Below are 20,204 nucleotides of genomic sequence, written 5' to 3'. Positions count from 1 at the left end.
ATACACTACAGTGTGGGGTCTAAAAAAATAATACTACTTTTCCTCTCACCTTCTAAATTCTTCTAGCTGGGCTAATAATTAACAGATTAACAGGAGAAAGTCAAATGGGGAATTTCAAATTTTAATTCACACAAGTATGAAAATTCCAAAGGCAGACAACGTTGGGTATATGTTGGACATTTGGACAAAGGAGAAAAAGAGGGGAACGGGGTCTTAGATTTTAGAAGTGAGAATGGGCGATTTACAGGTAGTTGAGGAAGAGGGGAACACACAAGGCCTGCAAATTCTTGCTAGGCAATTCGGAAACAATGGGACCCGCCGCATATCTAGCTAAGTAACAGGCTCCTGCCTGATGCCCTCCTACTTACCATACTTAATTCAAATTAGGCTAAGGCAAACATCCTAAAATCCCCTTCCTGGAGTAGGCCTTTCCATCTGACTCTCTCAGGCAGCAAGGGGGAGAACCAAAGGTTCTTTCCGAGTCTTTTTTTTTTCTTAATAAACAGCTTAATAAAAATCAATCTCTCAAAAGGCAAAACTTCTGGTTCCCTTCAATAGCTAACCAAACAGCTTGGCTCTAAACAAGCGCGCCCTCCCGGAACACCGCCTTAACAACGGCGGAATGGGAAGCCCTCCTTCCTGGCGAGCATACCCAGGGAAACTGAACCACAGGCTGGGACTTGGGGGCGCGGGATGCGGAGCAGCCACCCGCCATCTCTGTGTGGGGCGGCCGTCCGCCCACGTGGTGCGGCTCCCACGGCCATGTTTGTGCGGGGCGGTGCTTCCGCCAGCGCCGCAGTGGGGCACTCCGCAGGGGCTCGGCTGGCGATGGCGCAGTGGGCGCGCTCCCAGCTTGGGCTGTGGTTGCTGTTGCTACTCCTGTCCCCAGTGCCGGGCCGCCAGAAGGAGTCAGGTGGGCTCTGGGCGGGGCCGAGCCTGTCGCTGGGTCTCGGGCTCCGTCCAGAGGCGCTCTCCCGCCCCCCTCGCTCCCCCGGGCGACCCGCACCCGGTTGATGTTGTGGCCGCTGTAACGCAGAGCTGGGCAGAGGGCACGGGGGAGGGGCGCCTTGGAGCGGAGAGTTAGTGTCTGGGTGTCTGGCGCTGCGGCTTCTGCCCAGGACCCTGGAGAGTAACCTGTCCTCCGGAATCCGGAGTGATGGAGGGGAGGAGAGGGAATTCCCCAGCTCACCCATAGCGGGCATCTCCCGCGCTTGGCAACTCTGCACCTCCCTAAAACACAGTGTGGGATAATTCGTGGTTGCCCTGCATGTGTGTGTGTGTGTGTGTGTGTGTGAGAGAGAGAGAGAGTTCTTAGGCTATTGCCGGAAGAGTTTAAGGGAAGGTTAATGTCTGTGACTTTCAATTGATTCTCTTTATTGGACTCAATTTGATTAGCACAAGGTAGAGAACCATGCCATTCACCAGTTTATCCGTAGCCTTGGAAGTGTCAGGCATTAAGAAATTTCCAATTTCTTGACAACCGGAGTAGAGAAGCAGATTTCACATGAGGGCTGGCGAGTTACAGAATGAATCCTTCCTGGCATTCTTTTCTACCAGTGGGGTGGGAAGGGGGTGTCTAAGTCTTTCTGCCTTCTGTTGGTTCTGCCTGCCTGCTTCTAGCAAAGGAGAATGCTCAGGCGTATTTTGTTAACCTTCATTTACTTCACTTTTTGAAGGTTCAAAATGGAAAGTATTTATTGACCAAATTAACAGGTCTTTGGAGAATTATGAACCATGTTCAAGTCCAAACTGCAGCTGCTACCACGGGTGAGTTCTTTGATTTGTCTTTGAGAATTTAGTTCTCATCACAGTGAAGTCCCCTAAAATCCCCAAGAGACCTTGGTTGCAGTTGTCAAAGAGCCAAGCATATTTTGAAAGCAGATAGGTTTCTCGAAGTGGGTTTCCTATTTCTGGGGAATAAAAATGCCCTGGAGTAAGAGAGGCACAGGTGGTCTCCGCATCGCCACCTAACTAACTCTCTGCGGGAACTAGCAAATGTACTTGTTTGTTTTCCTCACTGGCCGGAAAGCTTTTTGAGATCCAGGTCTATGTCTTATTCACTGTTGTATCCCTGGTGCTAGCTATCAGTAAGTACTGATAAATATTGTTGAAGGAGTGAACATGTTTTTAAGCGACTCTAATCATATTTTTCCTGTTGGTTATTTTTAAAGTATGCACATTAGGGCTGGAGTGTGGCATGGAAGAAAGATGATTTCAAAAACAATAATCAAGTTCTAGTCCCACATCTACTAATCATCCCCATGGCAAGCCACTTAACTTCCCTGGGTCTCAGATTCCCCATCAGCTAAATATCAGGGTCCTTTAAGCGCCTCATCAGGTTATTCCATGACTCCTCAAAAAGTTCACCTGATGCTTATGATACTTATTGAAAACTTGCTATGTACTGAACTTTAAAAGGGATACACAACAGTGTAATTTTTGGTTATTGCTGTTAGGCTGCTAGAGCATGGGGTGGGTGGGGGCCAGACAGACCAGAACAAGGGAATCAGACAGTGTCAGACTGCAAAGCGTAAATCATACCTTCTGTGGGATTCAGTGAAGGGAAGGTGAGTGGGATTGCGGTGACTAGCATGGGTAGGAAAGGTGGAACGTGTATCAGGCAAGGGACGGGCAATCAGATAGAGGAAGGAGGAAAAGAAATTGACTGGCCTTTTCCTTTTTGTGGCTTTGTTGTTGACCATGTTTTGGATTCCCTATGGTGCTTCTGGGGGAAAGGGTACTCATTCATTCTCTCTATTCTTTCCCTCAATTTCCTGTGTTCTCTAATACTAAACCTAAACCAACAGAAAGGAAGTAGGTGGAATGGTACCACTCTCTTGACCTGCTTTCCTTGATGATTTCCATTCTCCCCTAGTGTCATAGAAGAGGATCTGACTCCTTTCCGAGGAGGTATCTCAAGGAAGATGATGGCGGAGGTAGTCAGACGGAAGCTAGGAACTCACTACCAGATCATTAAGAACAGATTATACCGAGAAAATGACTGCATGTTTCCCTCAAGGTAAGAATTATGACATAAATATATGTTCTGACCTTATTATACATGGGCTTACTTGATACTGTTCTTATAGAGAAGTCAATTCAAGGGACCCATAGGCAAAGTCCTCCTCACATTTCAGAGGATTGCAAAATAACAATAAGCTCTTCATTCCTGGGAATTTTTCTTACCTACTCCTGTCCTCCTTTCTCCTATATTAAAGTCTGTTTCCTCTCTTCCTGAGGCTTGGACATATTGTTGGTTGTACTGGCTGTGGCTCTGCCCCTTCTCATCCTTCCTGGGATATACGTAGTAGCTGCAGGATACAGGCTGATGAGGCCTAACAGGAGTGAGCTGGGCTGAAGGAGGAGGAGGAGCACTGACTGAGTGTCTGTCAAGGGCTAAGTATTGTTCTAGATACCAAATAGTGGGGGGAAGTCAAGAGGGACTTGGGCTGCCAATTACTCAGGCTGCAATAGCCAGGACTTAAGGTAACAAATCAGTGGGCTGAGGCCTGGGGGCGGCGAGCTGGGAGGGTCCAAGACTGAACTTGGGAGTTGGGTTTAGGCAGCATTATATACAACACACGATAAATCTCCCTTTTAGGAGTCTTTTTTTTTTTTTTAAGAAAACTCAGATCTTTATAAAATTATAAAGTACAAAACTCAGAGTGCATGACCTTCTTTTAGCTAAGATCCTCTTTCTAAACAATATCTATGCTGTCATTAAAAGTAAAATAAATGAACAGTATTATAAAAAACATGCATCCATTTTGACATAAGGATTTATGTATTTTTTCTTAGTAACAACTTCATTACAAATTAATACATTTTTTTCACAAAAGTATATAAAAACAGCAACAAAAAGGAAAATAAAGATCACTTCACATCCCACTACACTGAGGTAGGTAATCACAGTTACCTTGTAGTTATCGAATGTCACGGGAAAATAAAGTGGTAGTGGGGAAAATCATTGAGGTATTTTAAACAGACATTTGTTTCATTACATGGGACAATAATAGAGACTTTAAGTAAAAATTATGAACATAGAGGAATTTCTACTTTCTACAAATGAGAGAGAAAATATAACTATAGATATTATTGGACTTTGAAAGCTTACCCAATGTTTAACAGTTAGTGAACTATTTACAGATGAAATTAAATACTTTCAAAGTTTCTGAAAGCCTCATACCTCTTATTCCAGACCTCAGAGCATTTCGTTTGGGATCAGGAGATCTTAGAAATGTTCTTAAGGAAGTACAGGACCTTTTATTGGCAATGAAATAGTCTATATTTCAAGTGCATGGAAAGTTCCTTATCCCAACTACACACACTACTAAGGAAAATGTATTTGGACAGAACAGAAATAGAATGAAATATTCAGACCAGTGCTCTTAAATGAAATGGGCACGGTTGTGTAATATCTCAGATTTCCATCTAGCCAACAATAATATCTTTCTAGGTCTAGAAACTCTTAATTCACCCAGTTTCAGAAACCTGTATGGCATTTTAAAAATTCAGTTATGGGCAAAATAAAATATAAACTCAATTTCCAAGATGAGCTGAGAGATTTTGCTGAGGAACCAGAGCCCTATCTTATTAACACGAGGTGCATCCCTTCAGAGATGGAGAATAATGGCATTTTTAAAAATACCTTTAGTGAGATATGGTTGACATAAATTGCGTACATTTAAAGTGTACAATTTGATGTTTTGATGTAAATATATACCAAAATAATGGTATCTATCCCTACCGCAAGTGTCCTTGTGCCTCTTTGCCTCTCTCACACCCCTCCCTTCCTCAGCCCCCACCCCCTAACCCCCTACCCCCATCCTCAGGCATCCATTGGTCTGCTTCCTCTCATTATAGACTATTTCCAAGTGTTTTGTATAAATGGAATCATACAATACGTGAGAGAATGCTGTTTTCAAAGCCAAATGTGAAAGAAAATAAATGTTTTAGCTGTTACATATATATGTACTGCAATAGTATATTTTTTAAACTTTTAAACTAGTTTTATTTTTTTAGTATCGAAGTAGTGTTACGTGCACGTGGCAAAGTATTTCAATAACTCAGAAAGGTGTACAATGACAAGGAAGTTTCTCTACTCACTTAGACTCCAGACTGCTAGTCCTCCTCTCAAGAGACAACCACAATTACAGGTTTCTTGTATATCCAGCCAGAAATAGTGTATGCATATACAATTATCTAGACTCATCAACAAATTAGAACATGCTATATCTTATGTTTTGCAACTTACTTTTCTTTTTCATGTAACAACAGGTTTTGAAATTGTTCCATAAGAGTACGTGGAGAGCACCTATTTCATAGCTGCATAATAATCCATTGTATGGGTTTCTCTAGTCTTCTATCAACGGACATTGAAATTATTCCTTAGCACTCCCCTTTGATTTCTGACTAACGCCAACAGCGCAGCAGTAAACATCCTTGCGTGTACACCTTTGAGCCTCATGTAAATATATCGGCAGGTTAATGCCTACAAGTAGAATTAATCAATTAATGTGTTTTTTAAATCTTCGTAAATAGAAGCAAATGGTCTTCCAAAGAGGTTATGCCTATTTGCACTTTCACCATCCTGGATCACAGGCGCAGAATACACCTGACACCCGCACTAGCACTGTTATCTGACTCTTTGATCTTTGCCAATTTGATTGGTGAAAACTGGCACCTAGCTTCGCTAGATCTTTTTCCTTTCCTTTTTTTTGTCATGGTGATACTGTATTTATGTATTTTTTTGGTTGAAATATATTTGACATACAACATTGTGTAAATTTAAGATGTACATGTTGCTTTGATACATATTGATACATATTGTAATCTGACTGCCATCGTAACATAATTAGCACCTCTATCATGTTACGTAATTATCCTTTCTTTTTAGTAGTTGGGATAATTAAGTTCTAGTCTCTTAGCAAGTTTGATGATCATAATGTAATACTGTTGTCTACATTCACTACACAGCAGGTCTATGAATATCGTCGTTTCATTCAATGTCATTTCACTATAACACTGATGTAGGGGGGAGTTAAGTTATATCAATTAAAATTAGCCCATGGTAAAATTGGTTTTGTTACACATCATTCTGCTCAATGTTGCAGACCCTGTCGGTGATAAGTGAGGACTTACTGTAGTGTGCATTAGACCTCTAGGGCTTATTTACTACTCATTGTAAGTTTGGACCCTTAAACAACATCTGTCCTGTTCCCCACCCCTGATCTCCTGGAAACCACCATTTTATTCTCTATTTGTACAAGTTTCACTTTTGAGCGTTTCTTTATTATTAATACTGTTTAACATCTCTTATGTTTATGGACCATTGATATTTTTTACAGTTAATCTCCCTATATGTAAATCAGTGTTTTAAATCATTTGTTTCTGTGCTGCCAGAAAATTTTGGTCAAGCCTTGGAATACAGTATAGTGCTGGTCAGGACCTCAAAGAATGGGGCAGAAGCTAAGCTGTTCGTGTGTCCTCTCTTTCTTCCCAGAAATCCTCTGAGGATTGTCCAGGAGTTCACCAGAATGCTGTATTATAGTTTTCGTGATTGTGTACATAACACTCTTTCTGGCTTGCAAAACTGATTTTGATAGTGTTCTGTATTTCAGGTTGAAGATAATGAAAGCTTTCCTATCTTTCCACATAAACTGTGAGATTTAATTATAGTGGAAATTAAAATAATGTCTTGTGACAAGCAAGCCTAAGGGACACAATTAGAAAATTAGCCTTTCCAGTTCCCATCAGAATTTGTCTCTGGCTTACTAATTAAAGTATTCTTTATAGGGGAAATAAAGACACTGGGAATGAATAGAAAATTAGTGGTAGGAGTTGCAATAATACTCCCTTCAAACTTCTGGTGATTCAGTTGGACATTTTTATTTAGTATTGGAAGCTGGAGCAGTGTAGCTAGGAAAGAGAGCTTGTGCAATATGAAAGAGTGGAGCATTGCTTTCAGGAAACTTTGCAGTAGGCCGATGATCTGATCACTGGCTTGTCTTTATCATTATTATTATTATTATTATTATTATTATTATTTAGTTTTAGGTGTACAAAACAATGGGGTTATTAGACATTTACACCCCTCACAAAGTGATAACCCCACCAAGTCTACTACCCATCTGACATTGTTTGTACATAGCTATTACAATGGGATTGTCTTACTTTAAAAGTGTCCATGGGACCCTGCCTTGTCCTAGAGCAGGCACTAGGTGAGTGCTCTGGTAAATCTGTGGTATTTCTGGTTGACAGGTGTAGTGGTGTTGAACACTTTATTTTGGAAGTTATTGGACGCCTCCCTGACATGGAGATGGTGATCAATGTACGAGATTATCCTCAGGTTCCTAAGTGGATGGAGCCTGCTATTCCAGTCTTCTCCTTCAGTAAGGTAAGTACAGGGCGAGCCATATGAGGGGATGCAGGGTGGTCCTCTGGGGTATGAGCAGGAGATGATTGTCCTGGGATAGAGTCTAGTGGGTAATGGTGAGGATGAGGCCTGAGATCCAGGAATGAATCTGTGTTCCTGTGAGCTTCACAGTACTTGAGTAATAAGACTGAGGAGATGGGGTTGAGGACCTGTAAGCAATGTGAGATTGCTTAAGTGTTTACAGGGCTAAGGATGGAGGGCACAGAATGACAGAGGCCCGAGGAACCTGTAGGACATTTGAGGTGGGATTCTGAGATCCTTGGGAGAGAGAGACTCAAGAAAGCTTATGGGCTTGGAATTGGGGAATGCCTTCAAAAATATTTGCTGAGCTCCTACAATATATACATCAGCCACAGTAATGAGTATCGTCTGGCCTATCTGTCACTGTATCTCAGGGACCCAGCATGGCTAACAGTGAAATCAAAGGTGTTAGGTAACTCCGCACAGCTTGTGCCCAAGCAGCACATTGAGGGACTAGGCCTGGGATATCCAAGAGGGATTTGTGAGGGGGTGATCTTTGGGCCCAGTTATGCAGGGACAGGAGTACTAGGGCACGTCTGTGGTCTTGGAGTACTTAGGACAATTAATATCTTGCCAGTGCCCAGGTTCTTATCAATGGCATATTGGCAGGGATGGGCCTTGGTTCCCTAGAGACTAGTTATGAACACATTTGGGGGTGGGGGTGGGGGAGGCTAGAAGAGAGTGGACAAAGGTCCTATGGGGGAAGAATGGGTTTGGGAAAACCCTATGGACTTTGAGAACAGGAACATCATCTCTGATTTGGTTTTTCCAAAGCAGAGGGACATTTTATCCCTACTTTTTCTTTATCACAGTTTACTGTCTCTCTGGACTTCTCTATTTCCTGTATTGCAAGTGGGCTGAGGCTACATTTGTGTTGCTTTTACCATGGGTTTGCCTCATTTCTCAAAAATGCTTGGTCCCATTGTTTGTCATGAAACCCTTCCAGAAGAACAGATAGAGGCTCCCATGTAAGTCAGTAAGGACTTTGTTCGTTACTTATCTGTTGTGTCTGTGGATAATAAAGTATGACCATCGGTATACTAACTTTCTTTTCATCTTTACTTCCCTCTGGTTTTTTCTTTCCTTTCTTTGTTTAACCAGTACCTCTTAGTTTCCAAAGGAGGGATTTTATAGTAATTGTGCAGCTTCTACGAGCAGCTGTTATGTCTGAGCTTCCTGATAAATCACACATCATTTTTTAAGTATTTGAAAGAAGGCAGATAGTATATTGCATGTACAATTCCAATGAAAGAAACACCTTGTTTCCCTGAAAATAAGACCTAGCCCAACAATCAGCTCTAATGCGTCTTTTGGAGCAAAAATTAATATAAGACCCGGTATTATATCATACTATATTATATTATATTATTATTATATTATATTATATAAGACCTGGTCCTGTATTATAATAAACTAAGACCGGGTCTTAGTGCTGCTTCTCCCTCTCTTCTGAGACTGATTTGGAGCAACCTTTTGTTTCTGTCGAAGACATCAGAGTACCATGATATCATGTATCCTGCTTGGACATTTTGGGAAGGGGGACCTGCTGTTTGGCCAATTTATCCTACGGGTCTTGGACGGTGGGACCTCTTCAGAGAAGATCTATTAAGGTAGGTTCTTTAGAGGGGTTTTATTTGTCCCTCTTTGTGGGTCTTCTTGAAATAAACGGTAGAGTATAAACAATTACTTCCTTTAAAATGACTAACTTTAAGTTAAAAATGAAAGACAAAAAAACTGTACATAGCACAAACAATTTTTTATGTGTATAAAAATACTTATATATCCATAGGAAAAGAACAGAAGAACCTACCCTAAAGTATCAGCAGTGCTTCTGTGGGAGGGATTATAGGAGCCTTTCTTTTCTTCTTTAACTTTTTCTGTGCTTTTAAGATTCTCTAAATAAGAGTGAATTACTTTCATAACTAGAAAAAAAAAAGAATGACTACGTTGTGGGGGAGGATAGAACATTACTTGGAGGAACATAACTATACTTTATAATTTAGAGCTAAGTCCTTTAGGTGAGGGTGGGGTGGGCATAAATGTCCCAGATGTATCTCAAGGACAAGCTTGCTCCAGATCCTTTCTGATACATAACTGAGACATGCCTTGGCCTGTTGACTCCATCCTTCCGTCATTTCAGAATTTAGATTGTTCAGGTCATCCAAGCTGCAGATGTTTCTTAACCTAGTTACATTTTACATGAATGATTTAAAGAACATTGGCACTTATTAGAAGCAGGTTAACACCTCCAAAAACTGCCTTGACATTCTCAGACCGGCTTGGGGTTTTTAAGGGGAAATCTGGGCGTTCCTCCAGAGGCTACATACGTGGGAGTCTGCATGGAGTCTTCCCTCTGGCCATGTGATTTTATGGTGGAGTCAGCAACCCAGGAACAATGATAGGATTAACCTGGAAAGAATGCTAGAGATTGTGATCAATAAACCTAAGGGTATTAATCATAAGTTTCAGGGGAATTTTTTAAAACAGAATTGGTGGGATGGGACATTCCGAGCTCAAGCCGGAGAGGGCTCTACTGTGGGGGTGCCATCCAGGCTCTGCTTCACTAGTACAGTTTCGAGAAAACCAGGGTGCTTTGCAAAATCACATTAAATATGATGATCCTCTTACGTATCCAAAACATGAAGTCAGGGAGTGATTTGTTTTCTTTAATTCAATTTCTGATATTTTCTGTGGATCTCTTCGCATATTAATTTTATCAATAGCACTCTACTTGAAATAGAGAAGAAATACTCATTGTATTAAATACTCACAGAATTAAATAGCTTAAGCATGTCATGTAGTGTTTGGGAATATTTCTTTTAACAATTTATAGATGTCACTGGCTAGCATCACCAGAGGAATGAAATAATAACAAAAGGGAACGAAATGTATTCCAGGCCTTTTTCTTTTGAATAGCCTTGCTCAGACTTATGTAAAGCTCTGAACTAATCCTCAGAAATGGTTAAAACACATCCTTATATAAGTTAAGAAAAAACATAGAAACTAATCAAAATCTATTTTTAGGTCAGCAGCACAGTGGCCATGGAAAAAGAAAAATTCCACAGCATATTTCCGAGGATCAAGGTGATTATACTTTCTAACATTTTACAAAATATTCTTCCAGTTAATGTGTAAAATATAAGTAATTTTGAGGATGTAACAAACTCTAGTTCAAAAAGAAAACCAAGATAACTAAGAAGAAAAAATGGAACCACAGAATTTTACACTAGAGAAAAACGCAAATTATTTGCCCAAATCTCTCTTAACTAAAATTCAAAACAGTAAAGTTCATCCAGTAATTCAGCAGATATTTACAGAGTGCCGTGAGTGTGACGGGCATTGAGTATGTAACACTGAACAGAACAGATGAGTTGCCCTCTTGCCTAGGAGTTTACAGTTTCCTAGGAATAGCTTATGATCTTGCCCAGTCACTCTGCTTGTTTCCTAGGAATAGCTTATGATCTTGCCCAGTCACTACCATTGTAGAGCAGGAACCATCAATAAATCACCTGTTTCACCAGACCGTGTGGCTGCCCAATAGTGGTACAGAGCACAGACTGAGACTGCTGAAAATGGAGAGGGAAGCAGGGAAGCAAGAGAGGAAGAAGAAAGGGAAATGGTTGAGGAAGGCCCCTTTCTGTGTTGTTCAGCTCCGTATCCCCAGTGGCAAGGACAGTAGCAGCCACATCAATACACAATGACTGTGCATTGAACAGATGAATATAAAAGACACTGTAAAGAGAGAAGGGTTCTGTAGTTTTCTTGATGAGTCCTTTTCAGAGATCTCACCCTCTATTTACATGGGCAGTGGACTTTAAAGTACAGACGGGCCGATCAGCCAGTGCTTATTATAACTTACCAACTTCTCTGATGCTTAAACCTTGAGATCATAGATTCTTAACTTGGGATCCTTGTGTAGACTTCAAGGGTTTTAGGACTTCCTTGAAGTTATAGAGGGATGTGCATTTTTCTAGAGGAGGGGCTCATAGTTCTCTTCAGATTCTCAGGGGTTCCGTGACCCTTCATATGTCAAGACCATCTGCTACTTGGACCATAGCTAGGACTTGTTCTCCACAGAGTCTTTTAGCTTTCTATTTAATTTAAACGTTATACTGGACTTTACAGAGCATACACAACAAAATCATGTAGCTATTTCGGTTAGTGGTGATTACCTAGTCACACAGCTATGGGTATTAGTAATTATAGAGGCGACACAAACCCTCCTAAAAGGGAAATCATTTCCTAGGATATGGCTGTAGTGACCAGAACAATCTTAAAGACTATATGCAAGCAAAGAAGGGCCAAATACTCCCCATCCCTGAAGGGTAAAGTGGGGACAGCCCAGGACCACCTAGATGCTGCAGTATCCAGTATCCCCCTCTTCTACTATTAAAGTAACCAATGAGTTGTCCATCTGTGTGTACTGTCACTGCATTGGGTCTGATTACTGCTTACCTTCCAAAGATTGGGAAGCATGATGTAGGGCACATAATTTTATGTCATGTATTTCTTTTATAGGACAAGTCCAGAACGAGATCCTCTCATTCTTCTATCTCGGAAAAACCCAAAACTTGTTGATGCAGAATACACCAAAAACCAGGCCTGGAAATCTATGAAAGTAATCACCAATCATCTGAATAGAAACTACGGCAGTGAAAATTCTCACTCAGAGAACATTGCCACCTGGGTAGAATTTCAGATTTATCCTACCTGTCAGTGGTGGGATAAATGTAGCGAAGGTTCCATAAACTAGTATTAGCATTCATGTAAATTATTCTTTTTCAAACTCATTGCTTTTCTGGCCCACATTCTCAGTAGTGCTTTATACTACTTTGAAGATTTAAACCAGAGATTACCAACTTTTTATATAAAGGACCAGATGGTAAATATTTTAGGCTTTGTGGACCGTGAAGTCTCTGTTATCGTTACTCAGTTCTGCCACCACAGCGTGAAAGCAGCCATAGATAATATGTAAACGTACGAGCATGGCTGTGTTCTAACAAAACTATTCATGGCACTGAAATTTGAATTTCATATAATTTTCATGTATCATAAAATATTCTTCTTTGGATTTTTTGTAACCATTTGAAAGGTAAAAATATTGTTAACTTATGGATTGTATGCAAATACAAGCAGGGGGCTGGATTTGGTCTATGGGCTGTAGTTTGCCAGCCCCTGGGGTTCTCAATCCTGACTATGCAATCCAACCACAGTATTTAAAAATGAATCAAAAGAATCAGACTCTCTGGGGAAGAGGTCCAGGCATCTTCATTTGTTTAAACCCCCCCCCCCCCCAAGTGATTGTAAGGTGAAGCCAACAATGATTGGCTTCTTTGGTTTGGAATGTATCTCTGTCCTTTTAACTCTGTGACTTTTCACCTTATTCAAAGAACATTAAGCCTGAAACGTACTCATTTGAAATTTCCATATTCCATATAGGATAATATAAAAAAATGTTTTAAACTCCTGGTGGGAAAAACTAAGTGTATATTTGAAATGTATGTATTTATTATTGGATAGTTTTAATCAAATAGGAGCAAATAAAGTTTAAGAAACTTTGTTAAAAAGTTAAAATATGAAAAAATGTATCCGTTTAGCAGAACATCTGCTGTGGGAGATTGAAAAGCAAGCAAGATTTTTTTCCCTTTATTGGAGTTTACCATCTGCTGATGTGGCTGGAGTATGCTTAGATGGGGGTCTCAAACTCAAGTAACCCCGGGGCTACAAGCATGAACAGGAGAGAGTGCTAAAGGTCCACTCACTGCTGCCAAGGGAGACAGGAGCCTGGTTTACCAGACTTTCCTCTTTCTTTTTATAAGAAAAGTTGGAAATCTGTATTTTTGTTAGAAATATCCTACCAGCTATAGGTGTTGGCAATGGGTTGAATATTTATTCCAAATACTTTGCATGGCCAACAACATTTGTGTGTGGGCTACACCTCTAAGCCCACCAGCTGCATAAAGTGAAATGTGCTGCAGGCATTGACCTCTGAGTTCATATGGCTTAAGAGGAGCTTAAACTCTAAAATCAGAGCCAGGTTAAAACCCTAGTTCTTCTACAACTTAGGGCCACGTGACCCTGAACAAGTCTCCTATCATCTTGAAGCCTTGGCTTCTTCATCTGTAAAATGGGGTAATAATGCTTCCCGACTACGTTTATTATGAGACTTAAATGAGGTCATGTTGATGAAATGTTTACAATGCTTGCTGCACAATGGTCTTCCATAAATGCTACTACTGCTAATAGTAATAACTTTCTTTCCACTCGAAGGATACCTTGGGAAAGCCAGCTGCTAAGGATGTCCATCTTGTGGATCACTGCAAATACAAGTAAGACTTCCCGGACTCCTGACTCTTGGTTTCCCTGTTGCTTTTGGAATAGCAATAGGGAACTTTAATACCAGGGTAAAAACTTTCATACCAGCACCCAGCTGGCATTTATGAAAGTCACAATAATTCCTTTAGCTGTCATTTACTGACAGCCTGCTGTGCATGAGGCTCTGGCCTGAGTTCAGTGGGAACTGCAGAGACAAAGAAATATGGTCCCTGCTTCTATATAGCTGTGTGCTAATAATCAAAGTGATGGGATTCCCTCTCTCCACACCCCACCCAGCCAATAGCTGAAGTTAGATGAAGTATTTATCAGGTTGATAAAACAGTTGAAGGTTCAACATGAATAAAGCATCTGTAACTGAAATATTTTATTTAAATGCCAGGACTAAGAATTAGACGAACAGGTCAGGAGGGCATAGTGGGGAGGTTCAGAGAGATGAATGCTGATTATGCTATACAATGGGAACTATAGGATAGAAGCAACTCTGGTTGGAGACTGGGGTGCATGCATGAGAAATGTTGAAAAGAAAATGTTCTTTCTAAGATAGCTTTTTTCTAGGAGGTATTTCTTTGAAGGTTGATTAGGTATGTCTGATTGCCCTCTCCAGACTTCAGAAAAAGAGGGAACACAGGATGACTTTGACCAGATGGGGTACACTATGGGAAAAACAAGGCTGGGGGTGGGGCATGATGAGTTAGAGACAATAGGCTTAGAATAGCTTGTAGGAAAGGGTGAGGTATCATTTCCATCTGAGCCTTTTGTCCTCTCTACCCAGCACCCAGCTCCTGCCCCTATCTAGCTCTGCCTGCAGAAAGTATCCCCCTTACCTCATCCTATCATTCACAGGAATAAGCTATAGCCCCTGCTAAAAGGAAGGAGTTTGTTGAAATCACAGGGCCATGCTGATGTGTCCTTAAAAAACGAAAATGGAAAGGGAAGAGAGAGGGGTTATACAAGGAGAGAAGAGAAGGGATTAAGGAAAAAAGGTCATATTTGTGGTAATAGGCATATAATATCAAGTATATTTTGTTCTTTCCCAGGTATCTCTTCAATTTTCGAGGTGTAGCTGCAAGTTTCCGGTTCAAACACCTCTTCCTGTGTGGTTCACTTGTTTTCCATGTCGGTGATGAGTGGCTGGAATTCTTCTATCCACAACTGAAGCCATGGATTCACTATATCCCAGTCAAAACAGATCTCTCCAACGTCCAGTAAGCCACTCCCTCTCAAGCAGAGTTTTTAATGAGTCCCACGATCTACCTTTAAGTCCCCAGCCGTTTCAGGCTTTTCCTCCTGATGACTTTTTCCATGGAAAGCTTTTTTTAAATTTTTTGTTCACATAGATATTAATTGCATTATTATCCAACTGGGCTATAAGTGGGATTTAATTTGAAACAGTGCTCTAGTGCTAGTTCAAAATGTAGTATTCAGGCAGTAGGCAGTGAAAAAGATCTAATCTCTCAAACACTAAAGATAGCTATATTGGATCTTATTATATTGTCAAAGGGACTTTCAAATACATTGTGAGAATCGACCCCAGTGACGCTGAAGCACGTTTCCTCTCATGATGGAAGCTAGGAAGAGGTCGGTAGGGAGAGAGGCCAGAGCAGGAGACAGGAGGGAGATTTTTTCTTCACTATTAATTTTTGATGTGTATCATTGAACCTTTCTCTATTTTTCTCAAATATGTCCCCAAGCTACAACAGGTTGCCTTTAGCTTGTGTGGGGACTTTTTTGTTGTTTTTATTTTGTTCCTGTGAAGACTCTGATATCTTTCCTTTAAAAAGGAAATTATCCACCATCCATATACCTAGAGGTTAATCATAGACCTCCATCTATGATCTTTCTGACTTAGGACTAATGAGCTTGGTCTATATTTCAGAGTCTAATAATTCTTTCCAATTTAGGGAGCTGTTGCAATTTGTAAAAGCAAATGATGACATAGCTCAAGGAATTGCTGAAAGGTAAGTTCTGTTCATTTTTCATTTTCTACTTTATCATCCCTATTTTGCCCTAGCTAAAAGAATATGAATATCGTTACCATGGTGATATCTGGATTTCATCTTTATTATACAGAGTTAATCAGAATTAAACCTCTCCTGGGGGAAAAACACACATTGACACATGCCCCAAGCCCATCCTTTATAGAAGTAGACTGAAATCTTTGAAGTAACTAAACAAGTACATTTCTGAGCATTGGCTGTTTACGTGTTTGTTTTTAAGAAAAAAATTAAGTTCTATTGCTAAGCACATGTGTGTAGATATGATGGCTAGAGCGTTAGTTCTGAGGATCAAAAGAGTTAATTCATATAAAGTATTCTTAACAGTGCTTGGCACAAGGTAATCACTCATTTTAAGCTATTAATGTTATTAAATGCTGTGCTTTAAATGTTCTTGTTACTATTGTCTCTAGGGGAAGCCAATTTATTATGAACCACTTGCAGATGGATGACATCACCTGTTACTGGGAGAACCTGTTGACTGAATACTCTAAATTTCTGTCCTATAATGTAACAAGAAGGAAAGGCTATGATCAGATTGTTCCCAAAATTTTGAAAACTGAACTCTAATAGTCATCGTTGGACCATAGTCCTCTCTATGGCAGCAGATCTCAGAAATTCTGTGGTGGGAAGCTTACCATGAGTGTGGCACCTATACCTTGAATACTGTTATCAAGCCAAATATCTGGCTTCCCTTATCATGCTACACCCAGAGCAACTCTCAAGAAAGATCCAAACTGTGTATAATACAGATGAAGCAGCTCAACGCTTGGCTGAATAAGGACCAGAAATCATGAGATGTGGGTATTGAATCCGATTCTACCTTTCGTTTTCTTAGGACCAGTCACAGCTTGTGCCTCAGATCATCCACATATATATGTCCATCACTGTGAAACTGACTGTGTCCATGGGATGATGTCTTGTCCCAGTGTTTGGAGCAGAAAATCAATTATTTGGAACTAGTACAACTCACCACCGTAATTCTGCATTTACTCTAGGCTTGAGTTTTGTTACTATATTTTAATGTAGGAATTCCTATACGGTTTGTGAAAAATACTTGGGGGTCATTTCCTGAAAGGTCTAAGGAAGCAGTAGTTGTGCCATGCAATGACGTAGTTCTCTTTTGTAAAACCATAAACTCTTTGGTACTCAGGAAGTTTCTATAATGCCACATACAAAGGGGCCAGTTGCATGAGTAATTATTGCAATTGGATCTCAAGTTCCCTTTTTGTGCCTTCACACCCTTTTTATGGTCTCTTCAAAAAAAAGACAAAAACCTCTTAATAAATTTAGGAAGTAGTTCTCACTCTTTAAAGGAACTATGCTATGCGTAGAACAGCAACTCTTTACTGTTTGCACTAAATATTTTTCCTCCTGAAATTGGCAGCAATCCACACTCTCAATGTGTGGATTTTGAGAAGCAAGAAAGGGACCTCCTTTTCCTTTTTAAAAAAATACATTTGGATAGCATAGTTTAATCGCTCAGGATGCTCTTGCTAACATATTTAAAAATGAAGAAAAATTGTTAGGTTAAAACTATATAGTCTGATGACTCAGAACCATCCTTGTTCCTTAAGCCCAACCTTTTCACAGAGGAATCAGTTCTTTCCCTTTGACTCCTAAGAACTGTTTGGTATTAATTGGTTTCAAAATTCATAAATGTGAGAATCAGTCACATAAAATTAGGATTTTATTCCATTTGTGAGAAATGTATTTGGCCTTTTAAACGCCCACAAAACTTTAAGCCTAAGGACCTTTTTAGAGGAGTTGAATATCCCTGGTGAGATCATTGCATGGAATAAGGCAGACATTTAAAGTTGAATTTTTGTTTTTGAGTATTAAAAATTCATGGTGATGGTGTCTAGATGCTGTAAGTGTAGCGATAAGCAATCCAAATTTCTGAGTTGTACTATGGTTTTGCCTTGTCAATATGAGGTCCTAGTAGATGTTAGCATTCTCTCTGTATTTTATTTCCTTCTCACTAAACTAGGAACAAAATGTTCTGTCATTTGGTTTAGGAGTTGAAACTACGTTTCCCTGGGAGTGTTTCCCATTTTGCTTCACGTTCCAGTTCAAGCATCACCTTCTCTCTGAAGCGTTTCTTCATTCCATTGGGCTCATAACACTTCGCTCATGCCTGTATTGTATGACATCCCATTGCACTGCAGTTCTTTGACTATCTCTTCTACAGTTCTGCGAGCTTTTTGATGGGTGGGAATAATGTCTTACTTATCTCGGTATCTCGATTATCTAATACAATGCCTCACAGAATAGATACTAAAGTGTTGTTGGAAGGATGGATGGTTAGATGGATAGGTGGATGGAGACAGTTGGCCTAACTAGATCCTATTTACAGATCGCCTAGCCCTTGGCTCCAAGGGGAACTGGACAAGACTAACAATTGGAACAATGCAAATTCTCATCTTTCCTTTGCAGAGTCAATAAGGGCATCTTTGTATTTAAATATAGCAGATATTATTCAGATTTTATATTTACCTTTTACCTCAGTGTAGAAGGTCTGAGGATGGTGTATGACAATATGTAAAATGTTATGTTTTTGAAAATAATTTTTATCTCCATAACTTTTGAAAGTTGTTGTTTGTTGTTGTTAATACTAACTGGGTCCCAAACTTACTTTTCATCCTCAGAGAGCTAAAGGCCACGCTTTTCTTCAAGGAAAGAGAACAATTTAGTTTATTTGAATGAAGTGGGATACTTAGGTAACACAAGGAATGCTTTTCTTTATTTGGCAAGTATCAGCTGTGTGATATCACTGTCCCACCTTATTCGACTGTGTTAGGTCAGGTTCCCCTAGTTGCTAAGAACAGAAACTGCTTCTTGCTAGATTAAGCAAAATAACTTACTAGAAGTATATGAAGACATCTCAAGGAATTTAAACAAGTTGCATAACATTTGGAAGGGTAGGAAGCAGGGCAACTCCAGGAATCTCAGTGAGAGTTTTAGACTGTCTCTAGAGTGCTGCTGTGTTCATTTCCAGAGATTGCCAAATATTCCCAAGATAAAAAAATTAATAGGCTCCTTTGGGTCAGCTCCGAAGAGGATGGTTCCCTACCCTTTACCCCTACAGTGACTAGGAACAAGAACATGCAAGATACATAAAAACCCATCTTCGCATGCATCTAAACATGCTTTCACTTAAGATACTGCATCTAGAGGTAAGGTTAAGTGAGGCAGAGGGGTACAATTACAATTACTCATTTAATATTAAATACTTTTTGAGCAACTGCTGTGCACCAATAGTGGGAGCTAAGAATGTTTACAACAGGCTCCTTAGCATGAAGGAGCTCTGTAGCTAACAATATAAGGCATCATAGGTAGAAGATGATTAAAATGACATGAGGCCAGTTATTTATAAAGCCAATTATTCATAAAGACAGTGGATTTGAAGTTTAGAACAATTTTCATCTGGTGTAGATGGGAAATTTAATGAAGGTAAAAATTGAGCTACGCTTTGAGGGATGGGTAAATGAAGTGATCCATGGTGATTCTCAGAATTCATTCTACCTGTGGAATGGAACCAGTTTTTTATAATAAACAGTCATACAATAAACTGAAATATATGTGACAAGGGCAGTACCTGGTGTACCTGGCTGGGAAAGGAAAACTTTTGACCTCTGGGAGAAAATTCACGATGGGGAAGATTCTATTGAGTTCTATGAGCTGAACTCAGCAATCAGGGCTGAGAGTAGGAGAATGGTCATTCGAAGCATGGTGTGACTACGGAAATCCTTCCCTGATACCTTTACTCTGGTAGCAAATGCACATCCTGGGGAGGAGAGAGCTGTGTGTGAAACACAGTGGCCTAAGTAAAACTCATAACATCTTTTGGCTTACCATTGCTCTGAGACTGCAAAAGGCAAACGATAGAGGAGGAAGAGTATTTCCCTCATGGTAAAAGAAGGTAAAGACCCAGGGGCTTGCAGAAGCAGGAGTGTGGGAGGGTGACAGGGAGAGGCTGAGGAGTCGGAATGGAATAGACCGACAGTGAGCAGTAGCCAACGGTCCGGGGACTTCTTGAGGTACTAAATGGCAAAGGGAACCTCACAGATGAAGCTCCAGTTACCTAAAGGAGAAGGCAGCTATGGAGTTAGTATAATTTGCCTGTTAATATGACCATTGTATCCACAAGGTAGTGAGTCCTGGTCACATTTGAGCTGTGTATAAATTATTATACTTCATTAGTATCTGCCCAACACTCCCGCCCTATAATTTCAGATCCTTCCCCATCCCAGAATGATTCTTGGGTAATCTCAAGCATTTAGCATTTTCTACGTGTAGACTAGACAGACTCCACAGCCATTTTCTTGGGCTTTCAGGTCTTAGGACTTTGTCCAGGTGCCCACCTGTGCCTATATTGGATAAGTGGCAAGTTGGAAGCAGAGTCAAGAGTCAGTGTC

General features: G+C 40.3%; 1 protein-coding gene across 1 annotated transcript; it reads left to right on the top strand.

Moving 5' to 3' along the window:
- The first annotated feature begins 672 nt into the window (after positions 1 to 672).
- POGLUT1 (protein O-glucosyltransferase 1) lies at positions 673 to 18,368 on the top strand. The gene is made up of 11 exons (XM_019729675.2): positions 673 to 913; positions 1,677 to 1,767; positions 2,876 to 3,019; positions 7,261 to 7,396; positions 8,945 to 9,066; positions 10,481 to 10,540; positions 11,975 to 12,074; positions 13,727 to 13,785; positions 14,830 to 14,997; positions 15,694 to 15,750; positions 16,200 to 18,368. Exons 1-11 carry the CDS (start codon positions 694 to 696, stop codon positions 16,354 to 16,356), a joined length of 1,314 nt encoding a protein of 437 aa, XP_019585234.2. The 5' UTR covers positions 673 to 693; the 3' UTR covers positions 16,357 to 18,368.
- The last annotated feature ends 1,836 nt before the right edge of the window (positions 18,369 to 20,204 follow it).

The sequence above is a fragment of the Rhinolophus sinicus genome, linkage group LG01 (genome assembly GCF_036562045.2).
Source record: "Rhinolophus sinicus isolate RSC01 linkage group LG01, ASM3656204v1, whole genome shotgun sequence".
In the NCBI taxonomy this organism is placed as follows: Eukaryota; Metazoa; Chordata; class Mammalia; order Chiroptera; family Rhinolophidae; genus Rhinolophus; species Rhinolophus sinicus.
Note: the sequence above shows the minus strand (reverse complement) of the source record. Positions and strands in the feature narration are given on the sequence as shown.